Raw genomic sequence first — 11,322 nt, 5'->3', positions numbered from 1 at the left:
GGCATGAAAACTCAACATGAGCATATTCTTCATTTATTTTCCCCGGTGAAAAATATTTATTCTCATAGCGCATTTGCGTATTCTCTAGATTAAAATATATACATCCACCATCTTCCTTGAACAATGAGCGAAACATCCGCATTTTCTTTCGCTGTCGCGAGATCATCCATTTACAGCAGTGAGCAATCGACAATACGCACCGTTTAAGATTGAGTTCGCGAATCGGTTCTGCAATTTACAAATACTACCAGAGAGCCAAGCTCAAAGCTCTTGCTTGTCGTGGTTGCACACGTCGAAGAAAACATCGTACTCCTTCCGGTTGCAAGTACCGTTCTCTTTGAATGCGTATTTGTGGAAGGAGCCATCCACGCAGATTGCGTAGACCGAGCTGTTTTGTCCCCGATCCGTGTTAGATCCGAAAGCGCAGATGCATGCGCATTCGGCTGACACGGTGAAACTCGCAAGAGCCCATTGGCTTTCGACGTACATCGAGATAAATCCTAAGCTTGAGAATTTCGACCTGCGGTTCAGTTGCGTGTTAGCCAAGGCGAAGATGTGGACTGTTCCCTTGTCCGACGAGCAGCACAAGAATCTGTCGTCGTGGGAGAAGTTAATGCAGTAGAGCGTCGCAGGATCCGAACCGCGTCGAAGCTCCACGAGATTGCTGCGTTTAGCCGTATCGAAAACTCGGATAAGTGTGCCTGCGAAGAGAGACGTCCTGGCAATTGGAATCTGTCCATGAAGTCTTGTCGCTGACCCTCATGCTCTGGATGAGTAGGGGTCGCATGCAGGAATAGAGCGCGAAAATTCACCTTTCTGACTTGCGGTCGCCAACATGGTAGCGTTTTGGTTCAAGGTGAAGCATTGTAGGTCGCTCTGGTGAGCGTTGATTGTGACAGGATGACAACTTTCGGCTTCATCCGAGCCCAAGTTGACGATTTGAACGGATCCGAGCTTGGTCCCGGGGAAAACCTGCGGAGGCGACAGTTTATTCCTCTGAGATCGAACGAGAATTGATAAAGCATAGACGTCTCCAAGGCGTCTCAGGAGCGACGAGAGCATGGGCCTGACGCCTGCATCCATCTGCGGAATTCGCGTTATCAGAAAAGTCACGGATTCGGAGGACAAGCGTACCATGATCAGACGTTCGCTCGTCGACATCGGGCTGAGTTCGCACAGGCCTCTGGGATTGAAGCCGGTGTCGAACCGTCGCAATTTCGCTGGGACTCCGGGGAATGAATAGATCTGAACCTGACGGAGCTGTACCACAATCATCTTATCTCTCCGGAGTCGAACCGCTAAAACCTGGTGGAAATTCGATGAATCAAAATTAAAACCTGACAGAGACGACCAGCAGAGATTCTCAGCTGACGGAACGTAAAATCGACTACAAGGGTCTCGGCGGATAATCTTGCTGGAGTCTAACCTTTGAACTAAAAGCTGAATCCATACAAAGGTCATTCTTCTGAAGATCATAGGCCAGAACTACGTTCTCGGCGTATTCTACGCGTCTACCGCCGGGAATCAACGCCAATAAATTAGTCCGGTAGAGCATCTCAGCCTGTAACGAAGCCACTCAATAGTTTGGAGCTTTCAGCGAGCCTGAGGGGAAGAGGGCACCCCCCTGATCAACTCGAGCGGAACATACATACCTTCGCGATCGAGCCCAAATTCTCGATGTGGACAAGTTCCGAGAGTGGCTCGACATTGAAGACCCGAATTCCGTTCTCGGTTGAGCACACGAAGCAGCCTGCAATAATCGGGATCGGTGAGCCCGCATGATGATGCTTTGGACGCTGGCATCGAAACTGCACTCTCAATAGCCAGAGGATGGAAGAGGCTCTCCACACGCTTTCGTGATAGGAACGAACTTAATTCTCTGACCCAGACGATACGAGTCAATGTCGGACATCTGAATCGAAGGGGTTCTCTCTGAGAATGAGATTCCCGCGCCGGGAATCTTTCAGAGACATTTACAGTATTCACGACGTATGAGAGAAGTCGCGGATCGTGGAAATCGCACGTCGGTGCTTGGGCGTCCCTTCCTGAGTTGTAGGATCCAGCACATCCCCCGGAATTCGCACTTACGTATCTCGTGTGCGGATCTGTGTCAAGTACCCCAATGCCATGCATGAGCTTGACGTTTCGATCCGCATCCCAATGTGCGAATCGAGGGGCCAGAACGACCTCGGATCGCCAACATACACAGCTGCGTAGATTTTTCCAAGAGAATTTTCGGCAGCACATCTGCGACTCACTTTGGTCTTGGTTGAATCTTAGAGAGTAGACTTTCTCCGTGGAGACCATGTTGCTGGAGGACTGTATGTTGTTGGCTGTCCCTTGTCGAATGCAGGCTTTGTCAGCTGTTTTGGTCTCTCATTCATGAATGCTCAGCTGGGGAACGAAGATTTAAACGCTCCAATGTTTCTAGCTTCCCTCTCCCACGATCGCTCGAGGTGCAGAAGCACCCGGGGAATCGAGTGAGTCGCTTAAGGTCTGGGTCTGGACGCGAAGCCTCCCCGATCAGAGCTGGATGGTCGAGGGAAGAACATCGACGGACTGGCGAATGTGACGTCGACCTCGATCGATCCGGCCATTGAGAGTCTCGATCAATTGATGAGTTTGACGGCACATCGAGATGCGCAACCGGATCGGCCCGCGAAAATTCGAAAATCCGCTCTCCCTCCGTCGAGACGTGGGCTTCGGCATGACGGAATCCGGTCCCCTCTGCGCACGCATGCTGGGATTATCCTTTGTATTCCGGGGAGACTCGGACGGGCTATGGGGGGGAGGGATTCCCGCAGAAGTTTTCCTCTTGCGACTTCGAATAGCTCCGGTCAGCTGATCGCAAAGCATGTCGTCGTGTGGCCTCTTGATGGTCCGTAGGTTGATGTGGTATTGTTGTTGTCGTCTCTCGGTGGTATGGGCAATGGGTCGTTGGACGTCTGTTCGTGTCTGGGACCGACGATCGACGATGCAGATGCTGTACTGACACTAGTAGCCGGAGCAGTGAGCGCGACGTATTCCTTCGTGTATGGCAGTCTCCCACGATCAACGTCGCTGAAACTCGAGAGTGGTAGAGTCTTTCTCGCTGTGCGCGAGACTGGAACATGTCATTCCGCTGCTACGGAACATTCGGTGTCATCGTTTCTCGAGGCCGTCCGGATCCGATATAATACTTGTTCTCAAGCTAGAAACTCATGTGAGATCCATGTGAACTGCTTGAAAATGCGGTGGAATGTTTTTTTCTCTACATTTCTCTGCTGGCTGTCAACGGTGATCTCGGACGAGGTCAGACTGGGTGAGTTCGAAATAAGACACACAGAGAATCAAGCAGAAATGAGGAGCTCCCCTCGGAACTCCGAGGGGATACTCCCGTGATTAGAGAGAGGATTCCTATCGAAGAGAGGGGACATCTGAGTCCCTGCAAACCCCGGAAACACATGAAGTGTGGAAAAGGGAGGACGCCTTCATCGGAACGGAAAGCTTCTCACGTCAGGCTCTGTGGAGACTGCAAACGACATGCTGATACGGACCGGGAGATATGCGTGACTCATGGGTTGAAAATTCTCATGGCGATTATCGAAGCAGATAACCTTCTAGTCTGAAGCTAAGCTGCATGCTGTGGCAGCTCATTGCGGCAGAGAGAATTCCCTCTCGGGTCGACCATTTGCGGAGACTCTAGTCTGTGCGGACATGCTACGTGCAAATGCCGAGAGGCAGTCAAGTCTGCCTGAAAGTAGTCTCCGGCAAGGGGGCTGGACAGTGCTGACAATGAGCTGATCTCCGGGGAGAGAGGATGCCTCCCTTCCATGCCCCCACAGAGAATCGGAACCGGAGGCATATGATTATGGAAAAACGTCAGGGGAGACCCCTCATTACGATATGATCGACCGCGCCGATATTGACGCCCCACAGATTCCGGAGAACGGCAGCTAATACGGAAATACCGTTTTCCCTCTGCGACTCAGGGCTCGTGAGACTATTGTGTCGTTTGCGTATGATTCATACAATCAGCAGAGCGTTTTCCCTTGAATGCGGTGAGAACGGTCTGGCTCTCGAAGTTACCCTCCATGTATTCCGGTGTGCCGCAGCAGCGCGACGTCATGGTGGCCGGGTTATACGCACTAGAAAATTCCCACTCTGGACCACGAAAACGGCGTAGATATGCCTGTTTTGAGTTCCTGAGCGGTGACCGTGATTGTAGAATCTATGGATAGAAATAACTCACTGACAGGTTTATAAGTGACGACAACATTAGTCTTGTTCACGATTTACGCCGCGCCGCTGAAATCCGTCGATTTGCCCTGAAATTCCCATGGGAGTCCGCCCCGGGTAGCCGTCATGGACATGGCATCGATTTCGAGCTGGTGCTATTCCGGCAGCAGGAATCTATGCTTACGAACGACTAATGATGACACCAGTAGTCTCATGCATCACTCAGTCGATCCGCTTTGACATTCTGAATAAGGCTCTGAGTCCAGAGATTAGCAGCAGCTGGGGAGAAGCAGGCTGTCGACGGAGGAGTGGTTGGGTGGGCTTACTGTGAAATTTTCTTTGCTTTCCTTTATGACAGATCAAGGTCTGGGAACTGTTTCGGGAGAGTCTCTCGCGATCTGTATGAGGCGGCGGTGCTCCTGCAATGGGCATCGCGCGAGAGCCTGGTGACTAAACACCTACTGATTTTCAGAGCTTGAAACGAATGGACCCGTTTACTATAAAGCTCCGTTGGCGATTTCGGGTCGTCTCGAAGGAGCTTACGACCGGGAATACGAATGGATTTTTTATTCGAGGCTACCAAGCGGTAATTTCGAGCGAATACTCTACAGAAGGAAGAGCGCGATGGTGAGTATCGATTTCTATAAACTTAGGTTTGATTTTATTCCTTTCGGTAAGCGATCGATTCCGTGAATTAGACCTCAACGCCGTGAGAGTGATGATAGCTCTTGGAGCTAAGATTTCCCCTATCTCCAGATCAACGAGACATTCGATTTGAGCGAAACTCAAGCCGGACAATTCGACATGTCTGTAAGGGTCACCTATACCCCCTTCCTCTCCCCCAGAACCATAGCCTACGGAGAGATCAAATTTGAGCTAACGAGTGAGTTCAAATTATTTTCTTCAGACTGGGTCCCCCCGATCGATGTCGTCACATTAAGTTATCGGGATTTCCAATGAGCTTTTGACTCTTGGTCAACTTCAAGATTCCATCTCAATTTCGCAGACAAAATCCCGGTGTTTGTAGACTTCCTTCAGAACGGTACAAAATTGACGCCCCAGGACGGCGCACTCAGAGTCAGCTCTGCCGATATTGTGAATGCGACTACCCGGATCAACGATCCCACAGGATATTTCCAGCGGGACGGAACACAAATTACGACTCAATGGGCGGTAAGCTTCCCCAGATCGAAATCTCCCGTCATACGAGAGGGGGCGCCGAGATCGGTGATAGATTGTCCCCGTAGAGTTTCGGCATGAGTCCATTGATTGCCCGACGAAATTTGAAGAATCATAAACTGAAGGTTGTGACGCGGTACCATCGGTGAGCCATGACTACGGTGCGGCAAGCGACTGCGATTCCGTAGCAAAGCCCGGGTCTTTTGCGGGCTCGCGCCTCAAGGCGCCTTACCGCGAAGGGAACTCAGGGCTCCCGGCAGGGTGAATTCCAGGATATCGAGGAACAAACCCCTGAGAGTAACGTTCAATCGTCCTGACTAGGCCTTGCAGAAAGCCGCGTTTCTCAGGGCAACCGCGTTTCCTCGTGGTTCCCATATACGTCTTCCGCTGAGAGGAAGCGTGAATTAAAGCGCCTATTCGGGGAGTGCGGTCCTTTGCGAGTCCTCGTCATTACTCCTGAACTCATGAGTCAATCTCTGAACTCCTTCGATCGGCTTCGTTTCAGGTGAATAATGGTTTGCGACTGAAAAACGCATCGTTCGCACAGTGGTATCCGACGGCGCCGGACAGGATTCAGGATACATTAGAGATGTTCATGACGGCAGTCGATTCGAACAACACCGTCACGGACGGTTCTGTCAGCACAGTGATCGAAGCCCGCGGTGAGTCAGACGTTTGGATTGAAACCACCATAACGAAATTCGACAGCGGGCTAAGCCGAGACCTGCGGTGGCACAAGGAGCCGGGGAAGCTCAATAGCGTCGGGTCTGATGTTCTGACGTCGGTTCTTTCCTTGCAAGATCCGATCTTGAACCTGAATCTCGAGGATAAACTCTGGTTCCAGAGAGGGAACCTCACACATCTCAAGTTCACGTGCAATGCCAGGTGACCACAGAAAATGCGGATTCGATCCGCCAGACAACTCTCGGAATCGATTCCTGCTCCGTATACTGAGATATACCGCTCTCTTTCCAGTACTCCGATTTATTACTGTTTCAAATACGCCTCAAAAACGACTAACATATCGGAGTTCAACTGTACGGATGATGACTATATCCGCCGAGATGTCTGTCAGTTCTCGTTGACTCATTATTTTGGTCGCGTCGGAGACCACGAAGTCATGGTATGCGCATAAAACCAATCCAGGAATTCGATAAGATGAATTGTTCGGAATTACATGCAGAAGGCCGCGTGGAGCACTCACGAAATCCCATGGCTTGCAGATAAAGGTACGAAACGCGGTCAACGACATTCTCCATTGGGACCCCTTGAAGAGCATCTATATCGTGCACGTGTACGACGGTCAGTCTCGTCTTCCTGCTCCGAAAACGATTAGTTTGGGACCCCGAAAAGTTTCGTCCTACGTTGTGGATATGAGCGGGGGGATTAACATGGAAACTCCCCAATCTTGCAGTGCCAACGAAGGGACTCCTCCGGTTGTTCATCGTTCCCATTTCATGCGTGATACTGGGAACCATCGTAGCGGTATCTGGCTACGCGCTATACGAGCACACGAAAGGGGACATGCGAGTCGAAGTTGCAAATTTCGACTTCGCTGGAAATTCGACGCGAGAAGAGCTTGATGCTTCTCTTGTTGAAAGAACATTCTGGACGCATCTTCGGGATGAACTCGCCGAGAGCAGTCCCATATTCCATTGGCTTACTCGGAAACCGCCGCAGCCGCCCGTCGATCGTGTGAACGACAGTAAGGAAGGCGATGACGAACCAATCTGCCCTGAGCCTTGAGGGCGCCTATCCGAGATCTTTACTTTGCGGATGAAACGAATTATTCGCGTCCGGTGAGTGATGCTCTTCCGGGTAAACGAGACCGTTGTTACGTAAGAGCGCCTCGGGAGCCGAGGTCATGAAGCGAGGGAAGCGAATCAACAGATTTCGTTATTTGCAATATCGAGGCAGTGAAGAGATGTCCGGAGAGTGTGGTATCGTCGTTACAGTAACCGGGGCTCTGCGTAGGTATTCGAGATACAATGGTCGAATCGTTTGTATAGTATTTAAATAGGATCGATCAATCGTTCGCTTCCACAGATTATACACTTTACCCCGTTAATCGCTAGAGCCACACCAGCGATAAGATGTAAAAAGTGAAAGAATAAAGATGGTTTATTTTGTAAAGGTGGATCTTTGTGAATCTTTTATCGGATCACGGGATGCAACCGACCCGTCGCGGTCCGAGGTCGCCCCCGCCATTCCGGTGCTGTCCCCTATCGACCGTCGAGGACTGGAGTGATCGATCCTCGCTCCGTTTAGGCCGGTGACGAGCCGCGCAACCGGTCTGAATGAAATAAAGACGCATCGTCCCGTCAGGTATTCTCAGGAGTAGCACGGGTGTGGTAAAGGGTGTCATCTTTATTTATACACATCGAATATACATGCTCGCCTCGTAACCATGAGACGTGAAAATATTTTCTCCACAAGACGAGGAGCTTGTCAGCATTTTTTCGCAGAGGAACAATCTCCTGCGCCCGGGTTCCCTAGGAATAGCTTGCCAGATGAACATATGCACAACGGATACGCGAACGGCTTTTCTGCCGGTGCATCGGGCAAGAGGCCTCTCAACCGAATATCCGAGCTGTCAAAGTAGAGCTGAAAGCAAAGGAAAGCCTCTGATGGGTCACGAGCTTGCCTCTTGCGCAGGATAGAAGGGATAAGTTGTACCGCGGAGCTGAGCTCGGCGAATAAAAGAAGAATGTGTCTGCCTACGTTATGAGGATAAGTTTTTTTGGATCCCCGAGAGACGGGTTTGCATATCGGGAATAGGACCGCTCGGTGCGGAATCGGAACTTCTGAGAGAACATCTGGGCGCTGCCGAGCTGTTTTGCCCTTGTGGGACTCTCCGGCGGAGACTCTCTCAAGGAACTCGGGGAAACTCTGATTGGATCGGGTTTTATGCCTGTGGGCGCTGAGATTCGGATGCCGGGGCACGAATCATGATAAGCTTCGAATTTGAGTGATTGGCACGGAAGTCGTCCCAGCGATGAGCCGTAGACTCGGAGGAGGCTGCTTCGCTGAAGCATTCCTCCGGAGCCCTTATCCGATGACATTTCGTTCTCACCTGATCATGTGTCCTCAGAGTGATGTTTGAATGAGCAACGAGATACACGTCCCCTGCACGAGACTCGACGAGTGCGGGACCGGGCGAGGTCACGACGACCTGGCCGAGAGGACTCTCCAGCAAGAGACGATTTCCGCCTCTGACAAGTGGTGTCTGCAGCGACGCGTTCAAGCGCACCCCATTCTCAACTGAAAGGCAGCCGGCTGTCTCAATAACGAGAGATTTGGGGGAATATTATCCGGATCGTAGTCAATCACTCGATGGATATCAATGAGCTCGGGCAGATGTGCAATCACGAGGCAAGCAGAATCCAGAAGCGAATCGATAGAAAATGAATCATTGCATGCACCGGGATCTTACCGTGGATTGTGGTATGCTTGACATGAAGACTGTCGTTCGTGACACGGAACAACAACTCTTCGTCTTGGTTGAAAACGCTGAAGTCGTCTGAGCTGACGGAGAATGTCGCTCGGCCGATCGCGATTTCGTTAAAGGTTTCTCGGCCAACGGATCTCAACCGGACTCTATCGTTCGCTTCGAGCAGCAAGCTGTTCGCCTTCAGGAACGGATCATAGGCAACACTATTCTGCTCCCACTGGGAAGGGAAGAGATTTCCGAGTCATGCTCGAAAGGCTTGCTTGAGCGGATGAATTCTATAGGGAGATGAGAAAGGAAAAAAACACTCACTCTTGCCGCATGTCGGATGTGGTTGGTGTAAATCCCGCGGTAAAAATGGCTATCACCGTTTATCTTCACGGAATCTTCTTCGATTTCGATGTTTGCAATGCCGTCCATAGAGATGTGAAAGACCCTGACGATGGGATCGTGCATCTTATTTGATTCTCTTTCTCGAAAGAAGCATGCTTAGCCGAAAGCGAGAAACCGCCCACGAAAGTTCTTCCATTAAAAAGAGATCGATTCAGACTGACTGTTGGCTTAGAACATCTGAGTCACATGTCTTTATCTCTCTCGAGCCCGGATCAATATCCGAATTCGGCCGGAGAGCGGGGGGTACTCCCCGAGATTGGGACAGGATTTGCCAGATGATCAAGTACTCGGAGAGCTCGTTCCGGGGAATCAACGTCCTCAAATGGCTTGGATCCACGCCGATTTTATTGATATGACGCGTTGCCGAGTAGATTGCTACCATGGTGTTGTTCGAAGGAGCCCCCTCGACTGCGCGAATATTCCCATTCGAGGGTGGGGGGGGGGGAGGAGGGAGAACAGCTCTCATGGGGTAGGGAAATTCACTTCGTTGGAGAAAAGGGAATTCTGCTTCCCAGAGCCTAATGGAAGAGTTCTGTTGCTTCGACATTAATAGATCAACAAGTTTCCGCTCGCACTTGATGAAGTTAGAACGAAATAACGAGAACTCCGATCTTATTTCGAATTCCTCACAAGAATGGAATCTACGTTCTGGTTCTGTCACCGGCCGTTTCGAGCGGCTGCGGGATTCGGATCTCACCACTGAGAAAGTCGCCCCCACTGCATGTGCGTCTTCCCAGGAAATGGAGTGCAGATCCGTAGGCTTCCGTGCTCAGTCGATGGAGCAGGACGTCAGTTTACGAGAGAATTCATCGCGAACATTCCGCGGGGAATCTCCGCGAGGACTATATGCCAGGATCCCTGACATAAAAAAAATTACTACTCACCGGATTATCCAGAATGTCAGAACGAGATTCAAGATCATGAGCCATGACAAGAGGAACACCAACAAATACAGGAGCCGTTTCCTCCAACCGTAAATCCCAAGCTGGAACTCGGTAGCCGCGGATTCATGCTTGAACGGAAAGAATGCAGGTCAGACATCGTTCAAGTTCGCTGCCTCGGGAGGTGGCTCTCTTCAAGAACAGTGAGACCCCGCGGAAAATTTCCAGCATCGCTTCCTCGAAATCACTGTGCGAGAAACTCACGAACATGTTGGAGTACGAGCGAGCTCTGCTCAGCTCTATGGCTAAAATCGCCTGAGAGGGTCTCTTGCCAAAATCCCACTGGTCCATCGAAATGGCAGGAGGAGAGCTCTCTCGGAAGCTGGCTGACCTCACGATCATGATTCTGCAGTTGATCTTCGAAAATAATAGATATGGTAAACAGCGGGGGCATACTCATGCACTAGCTCACTCACTCGCGAGATATAAACGTCTTAAGTAAACTCCGCGCTGTGCATATCCATCGAACCAAGTGGTTTTTGAGAGCCCTGATCTAGTGCGTATCTATTTTTAGAGCAGAAAGACTGACTCTTGGAGAATGAGAGAGGCGACATCATTCGAAGGAGAAGAGTCGGGCTCGAGTTCCGCCAGCTTCTGCTTGCCAGATGAGAAGACATCACTGCGCGCACCGGGAGCACGGAGTTTTTTGCTCTTCATCATGTCGATCGATGAGCAGCGGGTTCGTGAGGCGCGATATCCTTGTGTCTGAAGACCGAGACGTCTCTCGACTCTCTTGCTTGAGAAACCGAGCTAGAGCTCCTGCCTGCGGCACCTCTGCCAGATGATAACAATTCGTTCCCAGGATAGATCTGAGCTTATCGAACGCTGTCCTTCCTCAGCATGGGAGCTGACGCTTGTCCAATATTGGCGTATCCCCCCGTATTTGAGGGGCGGACCGGAAACTCCGGGGTCTAGGTGAGGTCGTCGACGCCAGGCCAGAAACTCGGCATCTCGAGGGAGAAGGCGAGGGCAATACACATCGAGAGCACCCCAGAACCTCCCGAAGCTCTGAAGCGCGAACCTTGCGACGCAATACTGAGGTGATCGAAGTCCGGAAACGATAGAAATCGCTCTATATACTCAGAGAAGAAGTAATAACCTCTATCTCCATCGATCCGGGTGCCGTGGAGATGGGGGTGGCGA

The 11,322-nt window shown here is 51.0% G+C and overlaps 3 protein-coding genes across 3 annotated transcripts; 1 reads left to right on the top strand and 2 right to left on the bottom strand.

Moving 5' to 3' along the window:
- Positions 1–84: 84 nt before the first annotated feature.
- Positions 85–2,414, bottom strand: LOC100902522 (WD repeat domain phosphoinositide-interacting protein 4). Its single transcript, XM_003748204.2, has 6 exons — positions 2,259–2,414; positions 1,653–1,750; positions 1,427–1,561; positions 1,135–1,305; positions 813–972; positions 85–701 (listed from the first exon to the last, which is right to left on the bottom strand). Exons 1-6 carry the CDS (start codon positions 2,305–2,307, stop codon positions 262–264), a joined length of 1,053 nt encoding a protein of 350 aa, XP_003748252.1. The 5' UTR covers positions 2,308–2,414; the 3' UTR covers positions 85–261.
- A 334-nt stretch (positions 2,415–2,748) lies between these two features.
- LOC100902379 (uncharacterized) lies at positions 2,749–7,533 on the top strand. The gene is made up of 9 exons (XM_003748203.2): positions 2,749–3,301; positions 4,691–4,845; positions 4,975–5,101; positions 5,225–5,391; positions 5,903–6,059; positions 6,198–6,282; positions 6,373–6,520; positions 6,621–6,699; positions 6,812–7,533. The coding sequence occupies exons 1-9, from the start codon at positions 2,923–2,925 to the stop codon at positions 7,141–7,143; spliced, it is 1,629 nt and encodes a 542-aa protein (XP_003748251.1). The 5' UTR covers positions 2,749–2,922; the 3' UTR covers positions 7,144–7,533.
- A 312-nt stretch (positions 7,534–7,845) lies between these two features.
- On the bottom strand, positions 7,846–10,521 carry LOC100897463 (delta-sarcoglycan-like). Its single transcript, XM_003748250.2, has 6 exons — positions 10,384–10,521; positions 10,123–10,250; positions 9,158–9,281; positions 8,831–9,065; positions 8,471–8,658; positions 7,846–8,001 (listed from the first exon to the last, which is right to left on the bottom strand). Exons 1-6 carry the CDS (start codon positions 10,519–10,521, stop codon positions 7,846–7,848), a joined length of 969 nt encoding a protein of 322 aa, XP_003748298.2.
- Between the last annotated feature and the right edge of the window lie 801 nt (positions 10,522–11,322).

The sequence above is a fragment of the Galendromus occidentalis genome, unplaced genomic scaffold (assembly GCF_000255335.2).
Source record: "Galendromus occidentalis unplaced genomic scaffold, Mocc_1.1 scf7180000077529, whole genome shotgun sequence".
NCBI lineage: Eukaryota > Metazoa > Arthropoda > Arachnida > Mesostigmata > Phytoseiidae > Galendromus > Galendromus occidentalis.
Note: the sequence above shows the minus strand (reverse complement) of the source record. Positions and strands in the feature narration are given on the sequence as shown.

Coding starts and splice junctions, on each gene's coding strand:
- LOC100902522 (XM_003748204.2), bottom strand. CDS start 2,307: ATGGTCTCCACGGAGAAAGTCTACTCTCTAAGATTCAACCAAGACCAA. Junction 1,751..2,258: donor AAGATTCAACCAAGACCAAA/GTGAGTCGCAGA, acceptor CGATTATTGCAG/GCTGCTTCGTGTGCTCAACC. Junction 973..1,134: donor CGAGCGAACGTCTGATCATG/GTACGCTTGTCC, acceptor TCGCCTCCGCAG/GTTTTCCCCGGGACCAAGCT.
- LOC100897463 (XM_003748250.2), bottom strand. CDS start 10,521: ATGATCGTGAGGTCAGCCAGCTTCCGAGAGAGCTCTCCTCCTGCCATT. Junction 10,251..10,383: donor GCTCGTACTCCAACATGTTC/GTGAGTTTCTCG, acceptor TTTCCGTTCAAG/CATGAATCCGCGGCTACCGA. Junction 9,282..10,122: donor CTGACATTCTGGATAATCCG/GTGAGTAGTAAT, acceptor TCCCATCGTCAG/GGTCTTTCACATCTCTATGG.
- LOC100902379 (XM_003748203.2), top strand. CDS start 2,923: ATGGGCAATGGGTCGTTGGACGTCTGTTCGTGTCTGGGACCGACGATC. Junction 3,302..4,690: donor CTCGGACGAGGTCAGACTGG/GTGAGTTCGAAA, acceptor ACTGATTTTCAG/AGCTTGAAACGAATGGACCC. Junction 4,846..4,974: donor ACAGAAGGAAGAGCGCGATG/GTGAGTATCGAT, acceptor CCCTATCTCCAG/ATCAACGAGACATTCGATTT.